This window comes from Panthera onca, chromosome B2, assembly GCF_046562875.1.
Source record: "Panthera onca isolate mPanOnc1 chromosome B2, mPanOnc1 haplotype 2, whole genome shotgun sequence".
Lineage (NCBI taxonomy): Eukaryota > Metazoa > Chordata > Mammalia > Carnivora > Felidae > Panthera > Panthera onca.
In genome coordinates, this window is record NC_138343.1 from 112,259,872 (window position 1) to 112,287,640 (window position 27,769).

Genomic DNA, 27,769 nt, shown 5'->3' on the forward strand with positions numbered 1-27,769 from the left:
TTTTGAAAAAGGGCCCCCTCACCCACGCCTCCATGCCCCCAGGATCTAGGTAGGGAGAGCCAGGCTGAGAAGAGCCCCGTCTGTCTTCCCCTGCAGCCCTGCCTTTCCACCCTGTCCTCCTTTTGAGTGGGGTAGTCTCTCTTCCTAATTACAAGGAGGTAACAAATTCTCTTTTGTTGAATTCAACTCAACAATTTTTTGGTACCACATTTTAATTATAGGTTCTGTTATTCAGAAGATAGATTCCAGGCAAGTAGCAGGTATCTTCTAAGAGAAAAAAAAAAAAAAAATTAAGCAACGATGCCCAAATATTTGCAGAGTTGGCTGATGAATTCAATAGCTATCTCTTCCTACTGATCTTCGTTGTGTTCTTTATTAAATGATATTTATAGCTCTCTTTTTAAGCCTGTTACTCCAGCGAGTAAGGTTTAGGACAAGTGTGAACTTGGTAGGTAGATGGGAAACTGAAATAATGATTAGGTGACTAGTATTTTTTTTTTTTTTTTTTTTTTTTTTTTAGGTGACTAGTATTAAGTCTGACCCAATACAGGCTGGATTTATGAAAATTGCAGCAGGCAAAAAACATCACAAGTAAAACTTCACGACCACAGAAAATCTTCTGGTTATAAATATTTGAACTTTTATCTGTGATTATTTTATGTGCATATTTTCATGCCAGGAGAAAAAACTCCAAAATACTGATAGATGGAGTTCTGTTTTCCTACTAACCATATCTCTAGTAACGAGCAGACTTGGAATTTTCAACCATTTACCACTTTTTAAATACCGTTGCTATGATGCATCAGTATTTTGAAGCAAACTGCATTGCTCTTTTCAACGCGGAGCAGTTGTATGTACACGTGTGTTGCTTCTGAAGAGATCATGCACTTTGCTTCCTGCAGATTGGGTATCCATGGATACTGCCAAGAGTTTCCAAAGAAACGCTTCCTAGAATATTCTCATCATGCCAGAGTAACAGGCCTTCTTCAAATGGAAACTGACGTTTGAATTAAAGGGGCAGGCATCATTGCTTCACGCCAAAATACTGGGCAAGTTTGCACAGATGGACTTCTTTTCCTGACCATTCCATGGTTGTGCCTCATTCAGAGGCAAGCAGGGTAGGTTACTTGTCCAATGAAAGGAAATGGGGGAAGAAACCTGGTCTGATGTGTTCCCAACATAAGGTGCAGTGCCCTCAGTAACATTCCTCTGATTACAGATTTCTTACCTGGTGATAAATGTTCTCATAATCAAGGTCTGAATATTTATAAATCAGACAGGGAAAAATACACAGAGGAAGACAAGATGGCATTTGAAACCGTATGCCTGAATTTATATCCCCAAATGACAAAAAGGATTAGGGGGAGAGGCAGAACCTGTTAGCCGGTTTACAAGTCTACGATCAGGGGCCTAAGGCAGGTCACAGTGAAATGAACAATGTGGCTCCACGGAGTGATCATCTGAACAAAGCAGCATTTCATAAATGCATTATAATACATTCCTTTTCTTGGATCCTCACCACTAAGTCAGCTGAAGAATCTGTTCTTAAAAGCAATCGTAACTTAATTTTCCATCATTGCATGAATCTGGCCTTCAGGGCTGTAGGTTATTAATTTAGAATAAAATGATTCAAAATCTCCAATAAATAGTCCAAAGTTTAAGGTTTTAAAAATTTATTTAGTTAGTTCATTAAAAAACTCCCCCCACTACCCTCAGGCTTCATCCATGGCATTTTCAGGACCACATCCTGTTCTGTAGCTCCTTTTATTATCCAGATTGTATCAGGCTTCTTACTGGAGTCCAGGCAACGGAAAATAAACAGACTTGCATCTGGGGAATCAACAAAGCAACAGTGGCCAAACAACACCATGAAAGGGAAAAACACAATGTCTGTCACAGGAGTGCAGCAACCCAGAGAGCACATCAGGAGCGGGGCTCACTGGTGGCGGCAGCTATGTTAGCGTTTCTTTCTGCCTCAAGTTCAGAGACAAGTTGGACTATCTCCGGGTGACTGAATTTTCCTGCAAGGCAAGAAGACAGGGAAAGAGGTTGACAAGAGAATACATCAGTTTCTCCAGCTTGATCCTAGGCTTGTCAGGGCCCGGGTTCTGTGATCGACTCCAAGACAGAATACAACTCCAGGTCCCGGTCAGAGGACCACTTGGAGCTTATCCTCCATCACCCTGGATGCCACCAAGCACTGGGGATGACAGTCGGGCAAAGAACTGTTCATCAGGCAGAGCTAGGGAAAACTTCACCAGGTAGAGAGCTGGACACAATCTCTGCCCATTCTGAAACCAGAAATCACGGGCACAAAGCACATACATATTAAAAAGACTAATAGGAAGAGCAGAAGGTCTAGGCAGTCCCAGGATGCAAATGTGTCTCTTGTACACAACTACACTAAAACCCACTGATCTGTCTTCCCTGCTCCTCAACCCTCCCAGACTTCTGCCCTGGGCAGCAACCTACCTATAAGCTTTCTTAGTTGAAGGTGGTTGGCGTGCAGGATTATCAAACCCACCACTTCTTCCCTGTTTTTTTCTTGCCAGTGCCTTTGTTGTTTACTGTTCAGTCCAAATTTGATTCCATTTATTCCCTATCCTCAACCTCTTCTCTGAACGTTCCCTTCACTTTCTGGCCCTGATGTCTGGCTTGTCCTGAGGATATGGCTTTCCCTGCAGCTTGTCACATGGTGGATGTTTTCTCTCTCACATGGCTCTTTTCACTGGGCCTGGGTCTGCCCTCTATGCTCCCCGTTGCCTCCAGGCCACCGTCTGCCCCACTGTGTAAAGGTCACGCTGTCAAACTATTACTGCGATTCCACCAAAATGGCTCTTACTTAGGACACACCAATTAACAACACATTGCTGAATCTGATGACTACCCTTCTTGAAACATTTTCTTCCCATGGCTTCTGGGACTCCTGACTTTCTCCTTTGAAACCTATCTTTTCCCCCACCTTCCCCATCTAGTGGCAACTCCATTCTTCTATAGTTGCCAGACCAAAGTCCTTGGACTTCTCTCATAAACACCCCTACACAAATTCTGTTGGCCTTTATATTCAGAATATATCCAGAATCTGGCCGTTCCTTTCTTTTTCTATTGCTACCAACCTGGCTCAAACCACTATCATTTCTCACTCAGATACTGCGATAGCCACCAGCTGGTCTCCCTGCTTCCAGCCCAAGTGCTCCTTTCAAAACCCAAGTCAGATCCCACTCGCCCCACGATCCACCTCCGCCAAGGGGTCCCCATCTTGCTCAGAGCACAAGCCAACCTCTTAGGCTGCTCGGTGGGCCTCACCTGCCACCCTCTCCTCTCATCCACCCCCACGAGCCACAATGGCCTTCATGCTGCTCCTCAACACACAAAGTTTCAAAAAGAAAAGAGAAAAAGAGAGCCCTATGTATTGACTGAATTAGAGAAATAAAATTGTAAATGTTATCAAACTAAAGCCTTTAAGTCCCCTTCAAAATCCTAACAGAGGGGGGAGTGGCACCCGGCTGGCTCAGTTGGTAAGCATGAGACCCTTGATCTTGGGGTCATGAATTCAAGCCCCACATTCGGGGTACAGTTTACTTAAAATCCTGATGAGGTTTGCCATGTACAACTTCACTGCTCCCGAACTAAGCCTGTTGTTTTCTTTAAGCATTTTTGAGAAAAGAAACCACTCCTTACATCACTTATATTACTTAAAATTCTTAACTTTTTTAAGCGTAGTGCACCAGAGTGGAAAGTGAAGTGAATTTTGATCTCAACTCAGCTGCGGGCACATCACCCTCTTTCTCACTTCATTTCTTCCTCAATAAAATCTGGAGTTTAAACTAGATGACCCTTCCAGTTCCCACATTTTTTGATTCTACTAGTAGTCTGATGTTTCATTTTCTACTTTTCATTGTGAGTGTATCAAAATAGAAGATGATAGTGTGAAAATGCAAAGCACCACATAAACATGACTTGTATTTTAGAGTTACGTTATTGGTGACGCAGGCTATCTTGGAGACCGATCATTGCTCACAATGGGTTGGCAAACCTTTTTCGTAAAGAGTAAGACAGTACATACTTCAGGCTTTGTGAACTATGTGGCTTCTTGCCGACTACTCAATTCTGCCACTGTGGTGTAAAAGCAGTATAGACAATACATAGAGAATGAGCGTGGCTGTTTCAATAAAATTTATTTATACAAACCAGCACCAGTCCAGCTTGGCCGATGAGCCAGAGTTTGCTGATCCCCAGTTTACAATGCTACTCTATTTAGCTGAAGTCAAACATTTCCGAGCATCGTCTATATCAAAGATAGATGAGACAAACCTGGTCTTGGCCCTCACACAGCTTAGTACGGGATAGGCTGAGCAACTGGGGGTTTTGGGAAGAGACCCAGTAAGAAACATCCTTAAGGAAAACGCAAATCACACGGTCACAACATTATGGCAAATGCAGACTGAGCAAAAAGAAGGGAATACCTCATGTTGACAGGGAGGATTCAGAAAGGAGACTAGGGATGTAAGTGGCCTCAGACTGCAGAGCTCTTTAGGCCACTCCAAAGTGTTAAGATCTTACTTTTGAGGAAGAGGAAAGCCACAAAAGTTTCAAAAAGGAAGATGCGATAATATCTAGGTCTACGAAGGAGGAAAACGTTGAGACCTGTAGGATGAACTAGTGAGCCTGGCTGGCCGAGTGAGGAGGCTATGATACAGAAATAACAAGCAGAGAGAGGCAGAGAGAGTGGGGCTGGAAAAGAGGAAAGGAAAACGGAACCAACCTCATGAACACCAGCCAGCACCTCCATAGCGTATGCAGCTTCACTAAACACTGTTATCAAAATGAAGATAGTGAAGGCTTCTTGCCAGGTATCATTCTAAGCACTTCACGTGAACTAACCTGCCATGTCTTCAAGTAGCCCTATAAAGTTGATTTTAAAGATTTAAGTAATCTCTATACCCAACGTGGGGCTCAAACTCACAACTCTGAGATCAAGAGCTGCACACTCTACTGAGTCAGCCAGGCGCTTCTATAATTATCCTTATTTTAAAAATACAGAAACTAAGGCCCAGAGCTATGTTGAGTAATTTGCTGGAGGTTACATGGACTGTAGGTGGCAGAACCACAACAAATCAAGCTCCCGGCCTGTGCAATGGAGCACTATAATGACACTGGTGACTTCAACTGTCTGGGGTTTCCTATTTTTACATCTCTTTTTCTACCTTCATCTCATATGACTTTACTCCTATAAAGACCTTCAGATTACAATGTACTTTCACATATATTCTCTCTCTTGAATCTCAAAACCCACCTGTGACTCGAGCAGGGTCAGTTCTGTGCTTTCCATTTTTCTGGGAGGACACAGAAAAGCCAGGAGACTGCCCGGGGCGGGGGCACACAGGCAGGTGTGGACGTGAACCTGGCTTGGTGCTCAGATCCAAGGCGCCAATGCTCTCCCACAATAGACCACCTCTCACCATGAATCCCACCCTTTCCTATTTACGTGCCCCAGGTGCAAGTGTCAGAAGAAGGTAACAACAGCAGATTTCGCTAACGTGATGTCAGTCACTACGCGAGGGTAAAAGCCACACTAAAATGGTGTTTACTGAAAAGAGCACCGAGTACCTGCTGTGGAATCATAGAAGTCCTGCAGCCTCCCCGGTGTGTTCTCAAGGTCTTCATACTCGGATGCCTGAAGAATCATCTCACACTGGTCCAGCTGCTTCACAAATTTGGCTTCTGCACTAGACTGGGTCTCATACTCCTAAGTGAACGGACAATTAAAGCAGCATGATGAGAGCCGCAGGACGGGGTCCTCCAGGAAAATTCAGACTCTGGTACTGACATCAGAGCCACATGTAAAAGCACACTGTGAACTGGCCGCCCTTCTCGACCACACACAAACCCTTCCCAGAGAGGCTTCGGCTGTAATTTCACGGCTCACCATCAGCACTCCTTTCGAGAAGGGTGTGTGTGCCAGTCCATGCATTGCACCGGAGGCCTCAGGAGGCCCATTCGTTCACATCGACGCTCCAAGCATTTCTCTTCCTGTCTGGTACCCTGTCTTCATCTCAAGATCGTTACTCTTTAACCCACCCGAGTGCTGGAGGTCTTTTTAACTTCAAGCTAATATTTCGTCTCACGTTTCTCAAAGGATTTCCCTGTCCATTTAAAAAACAGTCAGCTTCCGTTTCCTTTTTTTTTTTTTTAATTTTTTTTTTTTAACGTTTATTTATTTTTGAGACAGACAGAGACAGAGCATGAACAGGGGAGGAGCAGAGAGAGAGGGAGACACAGAATCTGAAACAGGCTCCAGGCTCTGAGCTGTCAGCACAGAGCCTGATGCGGGGCTCAAACTCACGGACCGTGAGATCATGACCTGAGCCGAAGTCGGACGCTTAACTGACCAAGCCACCCAGGCGCCCCTTCCTTTTCCTTTTTAAGTGAATTTCTGGCTTTCTCGTTTAATTTTCGCTGTCCCTTTCCAGTGGAAATCTCTGTCCTTGCTATCCATACAGGGAGGATTCAATCGAGTCCCCTTGGGTTATAACTCCTGAGGATACAGTCAGGGTCTGGGAGTTCTTCATGCAATGGTGTGTGTGTGGTATTGGTGATAAGGAGGTGGTGAAGGCAGCGGATGGGGAGCAGGGTTTTTTTTTTTTTCTATCTTCCTCCCTTGGGTCTGTCTCCCTCCTTACTGCAAAACTGAACCAAAAATCTACAGGAGGGTTGCCTCTTATAGCATGACACATGCCACACAAGTCCTAATTAATACTGTATAGAATCGTTCTTCTATTAAGACCAAAGTGTTCCCAACTGATTTCCCTGCAAAGTTCTCATTTGTAACTCCACCCCAGATGTGTCTGGATAATGAACCTGTCATGCCTTCTTGGCAGGGTGATGTGATGTGAATCACTTAAGGTTTCTCAGTTTCTATCAGATGCCTTATTCTTATAAAGGCAGCTATTTGGATTTTGATAGAGCTGAAAATTGTACACGGAAAAACCATTTTAATACGAGACCAAATACATTTTGTTTTAATTCAAAAGCACTTAAAAATAACTCCTTTTACTTAATGCTGATTCACATTTACAATTATATATAAATATAATTATAAATAATTATAAAATATTATAAAATATAATATATATATTTAACAAATTCAAGTTCATTATTTAATGAAAAAGAAATGGAATATACTCAAAGTATAGCAGTCCAGGATTTTTCTCTATTGAAAGTGAGAAGAAAAAGATTTCAAGACCACTAGGAAATACCACATACTGTATAACAAATTCTGGTGAAATCCCATTTCTCTTAAAAATGTAAATTGTTGAGTTTTTTTGGTCAAAAAATAATGGTACAGACATTCTTTAATTTCACTTTCCAACAAGGAGGCAGGGTAAGAACAGTGTGGCCACAAAGCTCTAGAAGTAAGACAAGGCATCTTTGGGAACATACTGCAAGTAGTTTCTCACGACAGAATGCAGAATTAATTGCAGGAGAAAGGGAGAGAAGACGCTGAAGGAGGAGGAGGGCCAACTCCCAAAAGGCTTTGTGGTTGTGAGAAGTGGTTTCGGCTTACCCTGCAGCTACTGGACATCACCGAGAGATTTCAGGCCAGAAGGGTCAGGATCAGATTTGCGTTTTAGAAAGATCATTCTCCCTTCGGTGTGGAAAATGGCTAGATGGGAAGCAGAGAAATCAGGCTCTGAGACTGTAGCACCAGCAGAGAAGTTTGAAGAATCTGGTCTGGCTTAATCTCACGGCAACGAAGATGGGACAAGAGTGCAAATTTGAGAAATGCTAAGGATGAAGAAGGACACCAAAATATGAATGTGAACAAAAGACAGAGCTGAGAATGACTTCCTAGTTCCTGGCATGCGTAACTCAAGAGGGAGCAAAAGAGAAGAAACAGACCCAAAAGACTGACAGAACAAAGAAACAGCAAAACCGAAACCTAATGAGCAACATTTATAAAAAAACTAAGGTACATAGCATTACCATGTATCACAAAATATACATAAGTGGGGACAAACTGCCCCCAGCCATAAGCCCCACTTTCTTTTTACATTTTTTAACATTTATTTATCTTTGAGACAGAGAGAGACAGAGCATGAACGGGGGGGAGGGTCAGAGACAGAGGGAGACACAGAATCTGAAACAGGCTCCGGGCTCTGAGCTGTCAGCACAGAGCCCGATGCGGGGCTCGAACTCATAGACCGCGAGATCATGACCTGAGCCGAAGTCGGACGCTTAACCGACAGCCACCCAGGAGTGCCATAAGCCCCACTTTCAATCAGCAGGAGCAACAGGGGATCTGATGCACCTGAGAGATGGAGAAGCTCAGGACAGCCAACAGGTGTGCTCCAACAGCACCTGACACAATCCCAGCCAAGGTGGATTCAGCAGTCTGACCTCCCAGGGCTCCTCCAGGACAGGACCCCACATAAAGAGAAGCTGCTGGGGTGGAATTAAAACCGAGTGAGGTAAAATGGGGCGCCTGGGTGGCTCAGTCAGTTAAGCCTCTGACTCATGATTTTGGCTCAGGTCATAATCTCACGGTTCCTGGGTTCGAGCCCCACACCGGGCTCTGTGTGGACAGTGCAGAGCCTGTTTGGGATTCTCTCTGCGCCCCACCCCCCTTAAAATAAATAAACTTAAAAAAAATAATACAATTGAGTTGGATAAGATAACAAGATGAAGCAAAGAAAAAGTCCAGATAAAAGTGGGGAAAGAGCACAAAGCCAGGGAATATCTGAACATAAGCCACCGAACATTTTAACATCCCATTAAAACACAAACCAAAACAGAAGAGTAAGTTCTGTGAAGTCAAAAAAAAAGCTATCTGGACCAAGTTTCCTTCCAAAAATTAAGGAAAATGAAGTGCATATCAAAATGAGCAATGTAAAAAACACAGAGATCAAATCCCCTACAAGGCTACCAGAAGATACAGAGAGCAAGGAGCGAAATGACATCTCTACAGAAAAGTCACCTCAGAAAGACATTCTTCATTTTTTTAAAGGATCAAATCTGTAAGAAACTACTTCAAAAAGAATTAAAAGATGCTAAGAAAATGGTAAGACATGAAAGAACCACATTAAAAAAATTAGAGATAGAGATGAAAGAAAAAGTCATTTTCTCAGCGAAGGCTAAGCAGCAAACAGGAACACTGGGATGGATATTTTAACACGATAAATAACGCCTTAAGAGAAACAGAAATTGAAAAGGAAGTTAGGCTTAAAAGTCAAAAAGAAATGAACATGATGTAAAGGATCTGAGAGAGAAGGTGACAAATACTGAGTTGAAGAAAAATCAACAGACAGACACGTAGGAGTCTTGGGGGGGATAAAGGAAACTAAAGTAAAAGAAAAACTATATTCAAAAAAACTTTCTTGAAATTAAAAGCCCATACTAAATAGCTGAGGATATTGACCCAGAAGGACCAATACCAAAGCACATTCTAATGAAATTACTATATATTTAAAAAAATCATTTGTACACCTATGCAAAAGGAGCATCTGACACATAAGGAAAATAAAATTATGATCCAACAACAATGCTTTACGACCAAAGAGAATGGAGGAATGTATTTAAGATATTCAAGGAAAGAAACTGGGAACCATGGGATTTTTATATCAAGCAAAACGGACCTTCCAGAGTAAAGAACACAGAGGAACAATTAAAAACAGGCAAGATTTAGAGAATATTGCTCCTGTGAGTCCTTGTTGGAGAACTTACAAGAGAACAAGTTTCAGACACACAAAATGACCAGGAGAAATTGACATAAGGACTGGTGGTGAGCATCAACAGGGACTCATAGAACTTTTTTTTTTTTTTTTTAAGTAGGTTCCATACTGCTTGTGGAGCCTAACATGGGGCTCAGACTCAGGACCCTGAGATCAAGACCTGAGCTGAGATCAAGAGTCAGACACTTAACGGACTGAGCCACCCAGGCGTCCCAGAACTAAGATTAAATGAGGTGTGAGAGACAGCATGTAATGGTTAAATGATTTGACAGTCTAGATGGAGTTCAACTATAAAAAAATAAAGGGAAAATAAAAACAGCATAGGCAAAACAATTTTTTAAACTGTTTTTAATAATCGGAATTGACGATGGTGGGACATACAATTGTTATTCTGAGACATGTACATGTGTAGAGAAGGATAAAGCCTGTATAATCAGGGTTCCTTGTATGGAAGAAAGTATAATATAGAAGAGGTTAAGACATAACATAAGAGGTTACGTGAAAACCGTACAGTACTGTATCTGAATTGAAAACATCACCATGAACTCAGGAGGCACACACACATATATATCCTAGCCCTGTCCATTAAAAACATGAAAACCATAACCAACTCAGTAGCAGGAAGCACCCTAGTGCGCATATTGTGGTCTTGAAACAACATAACCCATTTAAACAAAACCAACCAAACAAACAAAAAACAGGAAGAGGTCTAGCTGAAGCGTGTTCGAGATAAGTGAGGCTACAATATCCTGCCATTCCTGCCATCAAGGAAACAACCAAAGTCAAGTGTTAACCCACCTTTCCTTTGTGAACTGCAACCAAAGAGCAGATGAGGAAGAAGCCTCTGCTAATATAATTATTTCAACTACTAAATGAAAATAAAATAAAAACAATAGTGTCTTACGATTCTGCAACCCAAAGGGATTAAGGGATAGAAGCATCAAGAAAAAGGATGGAGGAAGGGCTAGATGGGTGACTTAAGGGGGGCACTTGTGATGATAAGCACTGGGTGTTATAGGTAAGCAATGAATCACTAAATTCTACTCCTGAAACCATTATTACACTATCTGTTAACTGACTAGAATTTAAATAGAATTTTGAAGAAGAAGAAGAAAAAGAAAAAGAAAACCCAGACATCATGTGCCTCATGATGAAAGAATCCAACACCACCTACAGTTTTGCCAAAAAGATCCAACGTAAGTCTGATCCAGCCTCTGGATCCAGCTGCCACTCTGCAGAAAACAGGAGAACAGAGGAACATGGACTGCATCATGAGTGTGCAACTGGCAAAACCCATGGCAAAACTATGGAAAACTCTGTAAGCCACATGGTCTGAATTCTTCAACAGATAACTTGCAAGAAAAAGAAAGAGACGGGGTGGGGGTCAGGGACAAACTATAGATTAAAGGAGATTAAAAAGACATATTAAGCCTTAAAAAAATGCACAAGATTAAGCTAAAATGTCTAAGGATGAGCACTTTGGTGAAAAAACCATAAAGAAATTCAGGTGATCACTGAAAATCAGGACAGTGGGTTCTTTTGGGGGAAGGGAGGGGCTGGCTTTGGTCAGGGCCTAGGAAGGGGCTTCTTGCGGTGAAATGGTCAAGTTCCAAATCTTGATGTAGGTGGTAGTTACAAGGATGTCATCCCTCTAGGAACTCATGCTATACAAAGGTTTTTGAATTTTTTTCTGTGTTTTGTTTTTCAATACAATAGTTTTTATTTATTTATTTATTTATTTATTTATTTTTTTAATTTATTTTTGGGACAGAGAGAGACAGAGCATGAACGGGGGAGGGGCAGAGAGAGAGAGGGAGACACAGAATCGGAAACAGGCTCCAGGCTCCGAGCCATCAGCCCAGAGCCTGACGCGGGGCTCGAACTCACGGACCGCGAGATCGTGACCTGGCTGAAGTCGGACGCTTAACCGACTGCGCCACCCAGGCGCCCCTCAATACAATAGTTTTTAAAGTAACAAAAAGGGCTGAAGAAAAGGAGGATGCTGTGAACCTGCTGAACAGGATACTTAAGTGGAGCTCCATTAGGCTGTTGGATTTGTATGTTTGGAGCTTCGAAGGAAGATTTTCAGAACATATGGGATAATCAGAATGTGACCACTGAAGCCTTGGAGGAGTGTGCAGAAAGGACAGGCCAAGGACACAGCCCTGGGAAGACAATATCGGCTCTGACAAAGTCGGCTGAAGAAGAGGAACACTTGAAGAAACTCAGAAAGAGCCAGAAAGGTACAAAGAAAATCAGGAGGGAGCCATGTCGCAGACCTGAGGGATGAGAGGCAACATCTTCTATGCAGCCAAGGTGTCAGGTGGCACCTGGGCAGAGCAGGACTTGCCAGGCAGAGTCACACAGAGGCAGTCTGAGGTCGCTACAAGAGCAGTGCATGGTGGGGCTGAGTCACACTGGTGGGCTGTGGGGAGGCAGAGGCAGGGAGTGGGGACCATGTCCGACCTATTTGGTGGTGAAGGGAAGTAGAGAGATGTAGTATCTAGGAAGTTTATTTCAAAAATATGATGTGTAAACATTATATACAAGGCTTACAAAAACCTGAAAAAGTTCCCATCTGGAAACTTCTATGTTCTCGGTGAAGGAGGCAAGATTATTTGCTGTAAAGTTGGGAGAGAAGTGCAAAGCAGGTGAGCAAAGAGAGGGATGGACAGCTGATGTGGGGCCAGAGACAGAGAGACTGTCTGTTGCCAACGAGGAGTCCTGCAGCCCTGAGGCTCAGCAGAGCCTGGAGACCTAGATGGGTCATGAGTGATTCCGGTCCCCAAGGCAGGGGGGTGGGAAGGTCCCTGCATCAGCACTCTGCAGCCTCCAGGTGGGACTCGGGAAGACAAGTTGACTGAAATGACTCAGACTGGGGTTCTGTGGAGCAACAGAAGAAGTTCAAGAAGGAGTTCAAGCTGCAAAGAGATACAAATCTAGGTCGTGAAAGGGAAGAGAAGGGGACGAAAGGGGACAAGGCCACAAGTCTCCTCCCTCTTCCTTGGGGAGGGGTCGGCCCCGACTGAAGAGTTACATGAAGTCTCTCTCTTGCACCTCTCACTCCCTACCTTCTGTGACTCTCCCTCTGGGACCCAGTACTCTCATGTTGCTCTGCATCAAACTCCCCAATAAAATACTGCACCTGAACTACAAAGTATCCTTTGTAGGGAGACTTTTTAAAGGGCACCCATTAACCCACCGTGTCTCCAACTGATTGGACTTCTGGCAATGGCAACTGCATGAGGGGCAGCTCCTGCTATGCCTTGGGATTCATGGGGATATTTCTTTAAAGTGAAAGGCAGGTGGTGGGGTGAACATCTTTCGGTGATGCTTTGAGAAAAATGAAAATGTTTGCTCTTGACTTACTGATATTTGGTTTCACACTTCTATGGCAAAGATAAATTATAATCAAGGATGTTGAACTGCATTAAATAGATGTGACCCTCTGGGTTCATAGCTATTTATAGTGGTGAGCAGCTATGATTAACATTTCAGAAATCAATCAACTGGCATTTTCTTTTTTTAATTAAAAAAAAAATTTTTAATGTTTAATTTATTTTTGAGAGAAAGAGAGAGGCAGAGACAGAGGGAGACACAGAATCCGAAGCAGGATCCAGGCTCTGAGCTGTCAGCACAGAACCCGATGAGGGGCTCAAACCCATGAATCATGAGATCATGACCTGAGCTGAAGTCTGACACTTAATAGACTGGGCCACCCAGGTGCCCCTCAACTGGCATTTTCTATGTAACTGTACTATTCTAAGTTCCCTGGGTACAGAATGACCCAGTATCTTCTTAAACCAAAATCAGAACATATGGAATGGAGACAGAAGAAAGATAGAGCTTACCGTGTGCCAGGCAATATTCCAAGCACTTTACATATAGTAATTAATCTGATTGCCATACAACACTATAAGATAGGCATTCTACTGCTATTGCCATTTTATAAATAAGGATATTGAAGCACACAGAGGTTCAATAAGTTGCCCAAGATCACAATGCTAGTAAACAGGGCATCTGAACCCTGGAAATTGGATATCGAAATCCATGTACTAACATAGGACATGAATTATAAAAATGCTTAAGTTAATATGAGAGTGTATATGGGTTGCATAGTGTTTTCCAAAAATTCAAGTCTACCTGGAACCTGTGGATATGACCTTATTTCCAAATAATGGAATATCTGGAAGATTGCAGATGTAATCAAACTGAGATAAAGTCACACTGGATTGGGATGGACCCTAGTCCAATGGCTGGTGTCCTTACAAGAAGAGGGAAATTTGGGCACAGATACAGACCCAGGGAGAACAGCATCTGACTACCGAGGCCTACATTGGAGTGATGTGTCTATAAGGCAAGGGATGCCAAAAGCTAGAAGCAGCATCTATCAGAAGCCAGGCAGAGGTAAGAAAGGATCCTCTCCTGGAGCCTTCAGAGCACAGCCCTGCCAACACCTTGATTTTGGACTTCCAGACTCCAGAACTGTGAAACAATACATTTCTGTTGTTTAAAGCCATCCAAATTTCCGGCAATTTGTTACAGCAGCCCTAGGACAGTAAAAGAGTATCTTACTACTAGTAAGTAACTGACATGGTGTCCTAAATACAACAGAACTATAAATGCTTGTTCAATCAACCCCTGTGCTGCATCATAACCTAAAGACAATGCTGAACTAGGAGGCAGGCTTTGTCACCCACTAGCTAAGAGACCCTGGGCAACATACTGCTCCTCAGCCCCGTTTTCTTATGCGTAAAATAAAGGAGTTGGGCATGGATTTTCTTCCAGTTTTAAATTTACAAAATTCTAACATGTACAGTAAAGAGTCATAGAGATGGGATCCAGAAATAATTTTAAAATACGTAAGAATATGGTAAAGTAGCCACTACATAGTACCAAAGGTCTCAGAAAGAGGAAAACACAGAGAGATACAGAGAAAGAGAGAAGAAGAGAGAGAGAAGGAATGAATTAGTTTTCTAGGGTTGCTATAAAAAGAACCATAAACTGGGGCTTAGGTAACAGAAATTTATGGTCTCATAACTCTGGAGCTAGAAGTTGGAAAGCTAGCTGTTGGCAGGACTGGTTCCTTCGGAGGGCTGTGAGGAAGAATCCACTCCAGGCCCTTTTCCTGGGCTTATAGATGGCCTCTCTCATGTTCACATAGCACTTCCCCAATATGCATCTTTGTGTCCAAGTTCCCCTTTGTATAAGCGTAACAGTCATATTGCATGAGGACCCACCTGAATAACCCCATATTAATTTGATTACATCTATAAAAATCCCATCTCCCAAAACACTTTTTAAATCCTATCTCAAGGAGGGGCGCCTGGGTGGCTTGTCGGTTAAGCGTCCGACTTCAGCTCAGGTCATGATCTCATGGTCTGTGAGTTCGAGCCCCGCGTCGGGCTCTGTGCTAACAGCTCAGAGCCTGGAGCCTGTTTCAGATTCTGTGTCTCCCTCTCTCTCTGACCCTCCCCTGTTCATGCTCTGTCTCTCTCTGTCTCAAAAATAAATAAAAACGTTAAAAAAAATAAAAAAAAATATTAAAAAAAAAAATCCTATCTCAAGGAAAAAAAAAAATCCTCCAGTAATCACTTCCTCTTTGAAGAACACCTGAAATGATATAATTACATTTTGACATGAACAATAAAAATCTGAAATACAATTATAAAAAAAAAAGACGTCCTTCACACTAACAATAAAAAGTCCTATCAATTCATTCAACAAATATTCAAATATTCATTGCCCACCATCTATTTTATATTTTACTAGGCACTGAGAATAAACTACTGAATGGAGGAGAAAGAAAATCGTATCTCCAAATAACGTCTTATTTGGAGATACCTCTGAATTTTAGTGGGACACAATTCAATCCATATCAGAAAGAGAAGAGGGGAGAGGAATATCTTCTTCTGACGTACCACCTAGAGCTAGGTTCTTTTGTCATAAGATCCTGTGAGCTGTGAAGAAACATGTGTTGTGTACAGAAGGATAGTGATACTCTAGTTCCTGAAATACAGGCTTTAATAGACACAGGATGGGGAGAAATAGTCAAAGAAATTAGGAACAATTCTAATGTCTAAAACTCTCTTTAAAGAATACTAGATTCTAGAGAGGTACATTTTCCTGCTTTGTTTTCACGATATTTAAATAAACTTAAATGTATCTGTGCCCCCCAGCATCAGCACATACATACACACTCGCCCCCTTGCACAGAGAATAAACACTGAGACTTAAACATGTATGCCCAGCCTGTACCTCAGGGGCCTCTCTTGACCTGAAGCAGCTACTTCATTCATAGGGGTGTATGAATTGGTTAAGGAAAGTTTAAGAGCCATGAATAATATTCTCTATAAATACATTTCTACAATTCTGTCTGAAAAATTTGTTGCTGCCTATTTATATGGTCCTCATTTTTTCCCCTCGGGCTCTTAACAGAAAAACGAGCCCAACCCTTTCATAGCATGCAAAGATGGGGTTCATGTCAGAAAGTAAGAAAGTGCAAATGTTCCTCCTCCACATCCATCAATATCCCACAGTGTCACCAACAAAGTAACCGAATCCCATGTTCTCTTCTTTTAAGCTGTCTGCCGGCACAGCTCCAACAATTCTAAAGAAGGACTGTCACATTCCAAGGCCACTGTGTACCTGTCCTGGGACCTTCTTTAACAAGCTTAATTGATTCAACCACTGACTTTCATGACATCATAAAACTGTCACCTATTTAGGGGTTATTGAGTCCTTTATGCTCTGTATTTTATATTTTTCCAAACCCAAAGTCTTTATTGTGATGTTTTCATTTGGAACCTACTTAAATAAAAGGAAATTTTCCAGTAAATGTAAAGTAATTTTTGTAAGTAAATTTTGCTGTAAGCTTTTTTTAGCCAGTAGCTGATGGCTAACTGAGAAAATAATTTAACAGATACTGCCACTGTGTTTATAATAACTAGGAGACAGAAGGGTACCAATTCTTATGAAAAGTTTTTTGGGTTTTTTTGTTGTTGTTTGTTTTTTGTTTTTGTTTTTTAATTTACATCCAAATTAGTTAGCATATAGTGCAACAACGATTTTAGAAGTAGAAAAGTTTTAAATTAAAGGAGTCTTTCCTTTGTAAAAACAATACTTGAGATTAGTTTCATAAGCTCAGGGGCTACTTTTTTTCTCTTTCTATGTATGAAATCTCTTTCTATAATGAACTCTATTCCATTATTCCTCAACTCACAGTGTTCCAGAAGTTCACTTGAAAGGACCTACTTTGGCACAAGGGACTCTTTTTCCTAAAGAAACCCCGTTACACCTAGTGACAGATACCACCCGAGCCAGGCTCCGGCTACATACCATGCATATTTTGCCAGATTGAATTTTCACAATTATTTGGCAAGGTAGGCATTAACAGCCACAATCTTTCACCTTCAGTCCTGAGGACAAAACTGTTTCAGTTTTCAGCATATTTTTAACTTAGAAAACAATATGGTATATATAGTACACATTACAGAAAACCTCTAGTGGGGTCAAGGGCAGACTCAGCTGCTAAACAGATGAATGAATATTCCTACATCAAAGCATATTAATTTTCACACCAAGGGGAATGAGTGGGGACTCTAAACAGCCTCATGTTGATTCAGGTAAATTTTGCCGTATGAGTGAAGTTAGGTCAGGTTTTTTAAAAATGGGCTCTCTGAACTTTGTAGATTTCCTAACTGAGGATTTAGGGCCTGTGGAGCTGTATTACTCTCATGTTCTAGGAGAAATAGGCCAACTAGAACCAAGTAACTCACCCAAGGGAGGTGGGACTCAAATCCAGGTCTCTGGAGGCAAGCCTTGCTCTCTGCATCATAGTGTACTGCCTCACAAGGGAAGGATGCTCACTTCATCCCATAATCCAGCTAAACCACAGAAATGACATCATACTACAGAATCTGACCACTGAGGAAAATGGCATTTATAGGAGAAACATCTAGTCAGGGTTCAACCTGGTCACTTCCCAACCTGACCCCTAGTCTTCCCAAGTCAAGGAAAGACCTGACCCAGCACGCTAGGCAGTGGGCAGTGGGAAGGGAAGTCTGCCAGCTCTGAGGCTCCTGGGAGAGCCGGGGGGGGCTGTGGTTGTGAAAGGGGGAAGATCGTCCTCTGACAGTGGGAGAGGGGAGGGGGGCTGTGGAGGGGGGCGTCTCAGGGCTCACGCAAGGAAGGGCCAGTACGGACTGCAGGGAAGTGAGAAACTGCAGTAGGCAAGGATTTGTCTGCTGTTGTTTTCTCTTCACAAATGAAAACCAGCACTAGGAGGGGGGAGCAACAGGAGCACGTGGGCTTTCTTTGCTCTTTCCACTCTTCCTGCCCTATACCACCAGCCATTCTGCCTCCCACCTTGCCATCAAGCACCGGGAAGGCAGTGAGCACCTACAGGGCCCCCGTTCTGTGCCGGGCATCATGGCACCACTTCACTTTGACCTCACTCAGCTCTTAACAGCCCTTCAAGGTTTCACAGGTGGGCAACAGGCTCAGGGAGGGGAAGAAGCCCAAGGTCAGGTCAGAGGCAGGAGGTGGTGAGGGCCCACATTCTTTTCAAGGACCAGAAGGCTGGGCGAGTGCAGGCTGGCAGGGTGGGGGTGAGAGCAGCGCAAGAGGAAATCCAGGGGCTGAGTCAAGATCTGCACCAGGCATCATGGTGTCAAGGGAAATGGGGAGACTGGAGGGAAGAAAAATTTCTATTAGCCATGAGAAACCCCTGCAGCAACCAGGAGGTGAGAAACAGACACAAACGAGAAAATAATAAGTTAGAGACAGCTTGTTAAGATAATCTGAGGCAACTACAACATTGAAGATCCATATAAACTCAATCACAGTAAATAAAAAGCAACTCATCACATATACTTACTTCCCAAAGTCCATAAAGTTCCTTCCTGAGATCTTCTGGGAGGAGCTGTGTTAGCTGCTTCATAGCTTCCTGAAATATCAAACTGTTATTTTACTCATGATCACATTTATCTAATTAACAATTCAACTACAAAAGCCAAATAGTGGGCTCAAACTCTTACAAACAACTCCCCAAAGGACAGCCAAATGTTGGACAATATTTATAGATTACAAGGAGGGCAGTTGTATACTTTAAAGAAACATGCGTACTTATTCATATGGGGTTCAGCAAGCACTTATTTTGTGGCCTGAAGCACACCAGACACCAAAAAAAAAAAAAAAAAAAAAAAAGACAATAAGGAAGGTGTGAGATGATTACAGAGATATCAGAAGTGAGGCCAAGGTTTTACATCTTGTGGATGAATCACATCTTGTGATTTCAATCATAAGCATCCTGGAGTTCAAAACTAACCTGAGAACAAGAACAGGAAAGTAACGCTGAATAACAAAGCTCAAAGAAATTTCCTGTGTATTATTATATTCATTTCCCACTGTTAATATTTTTATTGCATAACATAAAGCACTACACACATGGGCAGTTATTGTCATTAACATAAAGGAAACTACAGGATAGTATTTTGTGGGGTCATACGCACAGGATGAAAGAAAGGGATATTAAAGCATAATCAGCCATACCACCCGTGTAGTATCTGAGCCATTCGACAGCATCACCAATCACTTCTTGCCCTCCCTTCATAAACATGTCCAGGGCTGGGACTCTAGCTCCTCCAGAGGCTGCCCAAATGGGCTTTAGGCAGCACTGACAGAAAATACCTTCTTGTACCAAGTTGGAAGCTATCCCTGCAGGTCCTCCACCAGGCCTCACCTCACCCCTCGCAAACACAGCATCGAATGCGTGGGCAGTGACCCAGCTGGACCAGAATCACTGCGGCCACAGTGACCGGTCCAAGGGAAGGCCATGTAACCCAAACCAGCCACTTGAGGGACATCTGCATGGTCTGTCCAGCAGAGGGTAGGAGAGAGAAGGCACTACTCTCTGAAGTCCCCGGAGCCACCCTCGTTCCTTCCTCCTCCATTTCTGTGTTGCTCCAGCTTAGTTGTCTTTCTAAAACATCATGTCTTGGGACACCTGGGTGGCTCAGTCAGTTGGGCAGCCGACTCTTGATCTGGGCTCAGGTCATGATCCCAGGATCGTGGGATCAAGCCCTCTGTTGGGCTCCAGGCTGAGCATGACACCCACTTTAAAATGATCTCTCTTGCTCTCTCCCTTTGCCCCTCTCCCCCACTCACGCTCTCTCTCTCTAAAAAATAAAAAAAAATTTAAAAAAAATATCACATCTGGGGGGGCATGAGGTCTGCAACTTACTCTCAAATGGCTTCAGATCCCTTCACCCTCCTCATCCTACACCTCTTAATTCGCTTCAGTTCTTCTAACCGGAGGTGAGGGTCCTTGGCCAAGTGGCAAAGGCCCCATATAAAATCGAATAGTGAGCTGGGAAAAAGCATTGAAAATAAAAATGGGAGGAAAATGTTACAGAACACAACCACTGGCAGGGCGAATGGCATGTGTCAGTGTCAACAGTGTGCTCTCGTAAGTAACATCACCATCTTGAACGGCCCGTAGCATCATACCACCCTCAGTGGTATCAAATTTAGGGTATTGTGTATCTGCATTCTCACTTGTTTCTTTTTCATAAACTGCAGAAAATGCTTCAAAACTCTTTGCATTTTCAAAAATTAAAGGCGTCTTTACAAATAGAAAAAACACACGTTTGTCCACTGCCTTTGTTTGAAAAGAATGAACTGAGTAATATGTATTTACAGGTATATAAATATCTAAACTCTTGGATTAATATATTCCCTTTATGGTGACGTACCCAGCACCGAACATAGTGAATGAGGTGTGGTCTGACCAAGGTGGGAGAGAATGGGGCCATTGCCTCCATCATGCTGGACGCTGTATTTCTATAAAGGTAGCCTGAGACTGAATCAGCTTTTTGGAGATCACATCCAATAAACTTCCAGTTGATTAAAACCGCCCTGTCCTTTAAAAAACAAAACAGATAACAAATATGTTGTTGCTCTCTTCTTGAAATTGAACAAAGATTTTCTGGATCTAAAACTCATTGATATCATGTTATTACACAATCAAAATCTGCATTTTGAGACCTTTTAGGTGGTCAATATTCCTTGTTCGGCAACATATGCCAAAGAATCGTGCCTAACTTTTTAAATGAACCCTCCAAAACCAACTTTGCTAAACTCAAAGGGTACAATGGCTCCAAAGGCCAGACTTACCCTCCCGGTGGTGAGCTCTGCCACTCCCACTTCTATACTGAGTTTTACCTTGTTCACACACAGATTTAGAGTGATAATTTTCCTCTTTTTTTTTTTTTAATGTTTATTTATTTTTGAGAGAGAGAGACAGAGCGTGAGCAGAGAAGGGGCAGAGAGAGACGGAGTCACAAAATCTGAAGCAGGCTCCAGGCTCTGAGCTGTCAGCACAGAGCCCGATGCAGGGCTCGAACTCACAAGCTGTGAGATCATGACCTGAGCCAGTCAGACACTTAACTGACTGAGCCACCCAGGCGCCCCTAGAGTGATATTTGTCCTAACTTGACATGCTTCTTCCTGTGAGTAAAGCATGTCAAAAGAATTTGCCTAAAGTCCTGAGCCAAATAAGCTTCTAGCAAATGTCTTAGGTCAGTTTTGTAACCGTACCTAGAAAGCATTACGCATCTTCACACATCACTGGTAAGGCTGAACAGTACAAAAGTTCACTGGGGTTTGAACAGGGTTTGACACTTAACTCGCCCATCACTGACTGTGGAACCCTGAGGTTAAAGGTTATTAACCTCTTTGTCCTTCAGGTTTCTCATCTGTACAATGGGGGTTAATAACGGCATCCACCTTAATCGTTGTGACGATTAAGTAGGTAATATATGTAAAGCTTCAAGTATCTGGCACATAATGAGCACTCTATAAAACGTTCACTATTTTTCAGTTTCACTATTTTGCCATGTTCATTTCCATCATAAAGTTTGGTTCTTCCCCTTTGAACGTCCTCATTCGCAAGCAACTTTTAGCAACTTTAACCCTGGAAGATACATACATACCATGATTCTGCCTTCTAACTTAATGTTTTCTCTTTGCAAAAGAATATAACCTGCTATTGCTGTATTCCAGCCTCAATTTCCATCCCACCAGTTCCTGATGATCCTTACTAGGCATCATTCACCAACTGGGGTTATGAAATAAAGTCTGTTTTATCTTGTTTAGGAAGGGGATCAGACAACACATATTGCTTTTGGCCCTAAATTTTCTCTTCCATGCCCTCATTTTCCTTTTTATCTTAATACCTACTCTCCCTCAAAGCAATCAGCTTTCCAAGTTTATCAAATATGTTCTCTCCCTCCTACTTCAGTTTAAGCCTTCCTGATGCAGTTGGCTAGCCTCTGGGCGAATAACGCTGCCTGCTTCTCATTATGTGCATTCCACCTTGAGCCAAGAAACCCTCATTTAATTATCTTAATGCATGGTTCAGACATCTAAATCTTGTTCATAAACACCATCTGCATAAAGAATTGTTCACCTTCCAGATCTTTCTCTCTGTTCCCAAATCCTAACCAGCAGCAGGAAGAGGTAATGGAATATCAGCACTCTTCCAAGCCTTTGGTTTCTTGTCCAAGAACTTGTGGTTCTTCAAGATGCTTCCCCTGTCCCTTCTGATTATGGCACTGAGTCCCCTGGAGAACACTGGAGTGGCAGCAGCCAAGAAGTACAAGGAAACCAGAAAAATTCTCATCATTGCCAGGACAGGACGTCCAGAAAGGCAGCGGCACTGACGGTTCACATCTCCACCAGGCCCCTCCACAAGGTGTCACCACCCAGGCCTCACTCGTGTCAAAACAGTAGCACGTTTTCTCTCATCTTCAGTGGCTAGAGAGCCTCTGATGGGTTCTTTTTTTCTTCCAAAAGGCTCTGGTTTGCTCCTCTGTGGAGGAAGCCTCAAATTCATTACGCACCTTCATGGGGACAGTTTGTCTTTTCTCCTTGTTCTGTGTCACTTTATAGTCTCTGATGACCCTCTGGTACTTCAATATACCATTTCTCCTCCACAAAGTCCAAATTTATCATCCTGAAATGAGCTGCATAATTAGGGAGATTTTTCCCTATCCCCTCTCCTTTATGTCATTACTCAACATGATCTGGTTCAGGGTTCATTCCTCTCTGCGACTCTGTCTCTTGAACTAATTGGTTTCTTTTTCTATAAATTCTGCCAATCAATCTAGGAATTCTTTATTCCCAACAGTCTAGACTCCTACAGAGAGACATCTCCTCAGTTTCCTCCCTTTTTCACAAGCTGTCATGATGCCTAGCCTGTATTCTGGATCTGTATTTTGGCAGGAAGAAAACATTGCTTATGTGATTTTCCTTGTTCCCATAATGTTAGAACTCCTAAACTAGGATTCCTTGTGGATCTTCTTGTTTCTGGAGGGATAAAAATACTGTTGGCTACTGAACTCCAGTCTCCCTCAGCTCTGAGAACAGATATTCAGGCCCACCTACTCTGTTAAACCATGTTGATGAGGATTCATCCACTTAGGAATTTATGACCAAACTCCTGTAATAAAAGTAGCTTGCAATAATCCCTGAATGGAGAAACAGCTGTTCAATAAAAAAAAAAAAAAAAATCCTGGATTTTCCAACCTCTGCCTCAAATATGTGTCCTTCTTTGGTCCTGGACTTTGGATTTAGAGTTCAAATTAACACAGATTTAATATTTTATTGCTGTTCATTTCTTACTATTGCCAAGTATTTTTCTTCACTTCTGACCAATAAATTAAAATACTAATGGAAAATTCACAAATTACTATAATATTGATTATATTTGTGATTTATAGAACTTTTCTCCAAAGAGCTTAACCAGCATGGAGAATTCCTTCAAGATCTAGCTACTTCCATTGTTCTAATGAAAGCCATACCATCTATGTCCACATACTAATGAGAACAGAAACCAACAGTTTCCTGTCCCTGTGTTAAACAAGGCTGGGAATAGGCATACTTTTCTGATCTTGTGTTAAACAAGGTTGAGAACAACCAAAAACCAATGCACTGCTTATTCCACGGAATCCTTGCTTCTGGAAGAGAAGACTGCAAACCACCCAAAACAGAGTAAACACTAACAGCCTACTCCTCAAGAATTTAAGACTTTGCCACACCAGTCCTACCAATCCAAGGCTGTTTTGCCCTAAACCTTGTGCAATCTAACTAGCTGCCCATCTCGTTAAGATCCATCTAAGCATCCTCCAGCCCCGGCCCTAAAACTCGATAAATATTCTCTCCTGACTTCCCTTTCCTGAGACACTACTAAAACTCTGCCCAGGTACTCTCCCTTACTGCAACAGGTCTAATAAACTTAGCTTTGCTTCAGCAACAGGTTTCTCTGGTAGTCTCTTGTGGAGTCAACAGTCAACACTGACCTCTTCTCGCCTATGTTTTTCTTCTTTGGGGATGTTATCTGCTGGTGCTATGTCCCCAACGATGCATTCTGCCATATCGTGAACCAGGGCTAGACGAATACATCTGACCAGGCAAAAAATGGTGAATAATTACACAAAATTAGATTCACTACAAGTTCCTTCTCTATACTATTTTGAAGTTGCATATTTTTTTTCTCCACCATCACAGGGCATTTTCATGCAGTATTTTCTAAGGTAATTATATTCTACCAGCCCACAACAGTTCTGATTCAAAACTGCTAGCTAATATTCAACATAATAATACATGATTGCAGAGGAAACGGTTAACATGGATTTTTTTTTTTTTTAAATGGCTGGTTTTTCAAATTTCACTTTAAAAGGTTGATAACTTCAGAATACAACGCCAAGAGGAGATGATCTGGTTATAGTATTTACTTACTGATACAAAATTCAGAAACAATCATCCCCTACTATACTAGTTAGATGTCAAAATGAGTTGCTTTATAAAGAAATGGTGGAGTTGGACAGATCTAGGTTCAAATCCAGCAATCATTTATTAGCTGTGTGACCTCTGCCAAATTACTTAATTTCTTTAAATGGTCACTTCTGTCAGCCTTCATTTTATCATCTGCACAAAAGGATAATAATACATCATAAGGTTGGTCTAAAAACTAAATTTGATAATTTATGTTCCTGATAATGATTAGTGATGAAGATAATCACTGTCAAAATAATGAAGGCAGGTCATAATATAAACGCCCCAGAGGGCCATCTGTTTCATGTACCCACTATCTCCAAGGTGGCACAAGGCCTGACAACCTCCTCAGGGGTGTCCCATCCACAGTCTCTCTCTGTCATCCAGTTAAATCTCAGACTACACTTAGGTTTATCTCTATTTGACACCGTGTTCATTTTGTACTTTTTGCCAAAAAATCCCACTTCCACACCATCTACAGAATAACAGGGCTAATGAACGCTTTCTAATGGACCTTTGCTACACATTGATTTACTTTTTGTTTCCAAAATACACCTTTACGTTCCTATCATCAGGGCCTCAGTTGCTAAGCTGTTCTCTCTGCACACTGTGCCATCTACTCCTCTACCTCATCAACTCTTCAGAGCTCACCTCACATTCCACTTCTTCCACTTCCCCAAGAACACATGATCTCGTCTGTTAGAATAACTTGCTAGTTTTTTCTTAAACTTTGTATTTATTTATTTTTAAAGTAATCCCTACACCCGACGTGGGGCTCAAACTCATGACCCCAAGATCAAGAGTCACATGCTCTGCCAACTGAGCCAGCCAGGAGCCCCAACCTTGCTAATTTTTTAACATAACTTATTTTGTTCCTTTTATAGAAGCCAGTTGGGACCCATGTAACTCATGGGAGACTTATTTTACTGTCTTAGCTACGAAACTTTGTTCTGTGTTCAAAAAGCATTTTAAAACACTTGCTGACTGATTGAAGGACAAGATATCCCTTTCTTAGTTACATCCTGCACATTACCTCTCTAAAAAGTCACCTCACAAACAGATGCTAGTATTTATGAAAGGGGCTAAATTAAAGCACATGGTGTACTAATACAATAATAGAATTTTAGACATGCCACACGCACTCTCCAGCCCTGGAAATCCTAATATCACACTTGTTTTCTTGAGACCAAGGCAGGCTCTATCACTTGCCAGAGAAAACCCAGAATGCAGTTTACAATTGAAGCAATCAACACCCATAATTCCCCTTCCTACATCCTGAATCTGTATGGTTTATCTCTTGACAGATAAACTAACCTGCAAGAATTAGACACAGGCCTCAGTCAAGGGAAGTGGTGCATATGCACAGACCAGAGATCTTAACAAGCATCAATGTTCACATCAGCTTACCGGTCTTTGTTAAGATGCTCATCCTTGGTCACCAGAGCCATAATTGCCATTCTGTACATGTGATCTGATACGCTCTCTGGACTCTGAACATTTCTGTATACCCAGCCAGTCCTTGGGACTCTCTAATGAAAATGAAGAAAAGAGAGAGGTTTATAAAAATAAATATTTAAACTATCTGTTATGCTCTTCGACACAAGTCCAGGGAATAGGGTATAGAAGCAGGGTCATGGTTTCAGAAAGTAGTAAAAAATTCTCAACTAACCTCAAATAAACCAGGGAGGTCAGAGAATGAGAAAGAGAGAGAGAGGGGGAGAAATAATTCACAAGCATACCATGCAAAATTCCAATAGTCAAATTACTCTGTTACTAATGTGTAAATTAAGGAACTTATACTAGTCCTTTGGACAGAAAAATAAAGCTGTAAATTACTGTGTTTTTCCTAACTACAAGAGTTGGGACTTTCTGCCTTCAGACAATACCATTCCACACGCTAGAAACTCTTGTGGTGAAAGCTTTCAACTTGAACAAGTGACAGACTTCCAAATTCTGGAGAAAGGAGTAAGGCACTTCTAATCGTTCCTGCTACCACCTGTCATAATTCTTCCTTTTGTTCAGATCAGGATGTGATCTTGTGAGACTCCATTTTCTCCCCAAAAGTCCACATTTTAAAAGGACTTTATATAAACAGTAGCAATGGTGGCAGGAAACATAATCTGCCTTTAACTTGTAGAAATTCTGCATAAATTATGGAGTGGGGAGGACGCACAGGATACAACTCCAGTATGTACTACAGAAAATATTCTGTTAAAAAAAAAGTATTTTTATCTCTAGAAGGAGCTAAGAGACTGAAGGCACCCCGCTTCAAATCTGCCGGACTGAGGGGCAGTTCCGCTCTTCCCACCTGCTGCTCGGAGGGCCACGCTTAACCGCGCAGCTGAGCGGTCGTGAGCCCCGCCTGTACTCTGGGCGGCCTCGGGCCAGCGGGGAGGGTCCCGAACATCCGCGCGCCGGAGGTTCGCCGGGAACCGCTCGAGGGGCTGCTAGCACCAGGCCTCGAGGGGCCGAGCACCAGGCCTGCCTCCCCACACGGGACTTTCGCGGTTCAGACTCCGCCGGGCCTGGGCTGGGCCTGGCAGCCCGGCCGCGCCTCCTCCGCCCGCCGTCCGGTCGCGCCCCCGCTCCCAGGGGAGTTTCTGGGCCCAACCCTGCGAGGCGGGAGGGCGGAGGGAGGGTGAAGGCCCCGGCTCGCGGCGAGCAGGAGCTCCAGGGCCCCCGCGGCCACCCCGGCCTCTCCCCGCGCGCCGCCCGCCCGGCCCCAAACGGCCCTGCCCGGCCCGGAGCCCGTTCACCTTGAGCTGCCCTACCAGCCGCAGGAACTGCAGCAGGTTCTGGGCCCCCCGGCCCAATAGCGCCGCAGCGGAGGGCGAAGCCATGCGGCCACCGGTCTGGCAGGTCCGAGCAGGCCGAGAGGCCGCCTCCTGAAGCTCCTCCCCCTCCTCCGCCTCCGCCTTCCTCCTCCTCTTCCCCCCTCCTCCTCCCTCCCCATCCTCCTCTTTCTCTCCAGACTCCTTCACCTCCCTCGCCCTCCTCTTCCTCCTCACCCAGGTTTTCCCAGACCCTTATGGAAAAGAAGTGTTCCACCTTCCTGGCCTTGATGGCTGTGCCTCAGGCACTGAACCATCCGTGGCAGGCATAGTGTTTGGTGCATACTAGTCACTCACTACTTGTTTGCTAATCTCCACTCAACTGAACTCTGTCAAATTTTTAAATGGATTGCAGTTGGGTAGGGGAGAGGG

The 27,769-nt window shown here is 43.0% G+C and overlaps 1 protein-coding gene and 1 long non-coding RNA gene across 6 annotated transcripts in view; one reads left to right on the forward strand and one right to left on the reverse strand.

Annotated features, from left to right (window-relative positions):
- Nucleotides 1-1,656: 1,656 nt before the first annotated feature.
- Nucleotides 1,657-27,446, reverse strand: HDDC2 (HD domain containing 2). 3 transcript variants are annotated; one of them, XM_060616571.3, is made up of 6 exons: nucleotides 27,338-27,446; nucleotides 25,974-26,095; nucleotides 24,092-24,194; nucleotides 18,610-18,678; nucleotides 5,611-5,749; nucleotides 1,657-2,021 (listed from the first exon to the last, which is right to left on the reverse strand). In XM_060616571.3, the coding sequence occupies exons 1-6, from the start codon at nucleotides 27,404-27,406 to the stop codon at nucleotides 1,924-1,926; spliced, it is 600 nt and encodes a 199-aa protein (XP_060472554.3). In that variant the 5' UTR covers nucleotides 27,407-27,446; the 3' UTR covers nucleotides 1,657-1,923. The 3 variants fall into 3 exon arrangements, with proteins under 3 accessions (XP_060472554.3, XP_060472553.3, XP_060472555.3); XM_060616570.3 differs by having other exon boundaries at nucleotides 27,323-27,431; XM_060616572.3 differs by lacking the exons at nucleotides 1,657-2,021; nucleotides 5,611-5,749 and adding an exon at nucleotides 11,683-14,281 and having other exon boundaries at nucleotides 27,323-27,431.
- The window catches only part of LOC132667606 (uncharacterized), a 40,238-nt gene continuing 39,802 nt past the window's right edge, over nucleotides 27,334-27,769 (forward strand). For all 3 annotated transcript variants that reach the window (XR_013555749.2, XR_013555750.2, XR_009605261.3), the window contains exon 1: nucleotides 27,334-27,425. This is a non-coding gene — a long non-coding RNA (uncharacterized LOC132667606). The remainder of the gene's footprint in view (nucleotides 27,426-27,769) is intronic.

Excerpts from the sequence above, each read along its gene's own strand:
- HDDC2 (XM_060616570.3), bottom strand. The coding sequence starts at position 27,406 with ATGGCTTCGCCCTCCGCTGCGGCGCTATTGGGCCGGGGGGCCCAGAAC. Across the intron at positions 26,096-27,322 it reads GGCTGGTAGGGCAGCTCAAG|AGAGTCCCAAGGACTGGCTG; the intron begins GTGAACGGGCTC and ends CATTTTCATTAG. Across the intron at positions 2,022-5,610 it reads CTTCTATGATTCCACAGCAG|GAAAATTCAGTCACCCGGAG; the intron begins GTACTCGGTGCT and ends CTTGCCTTGCAG.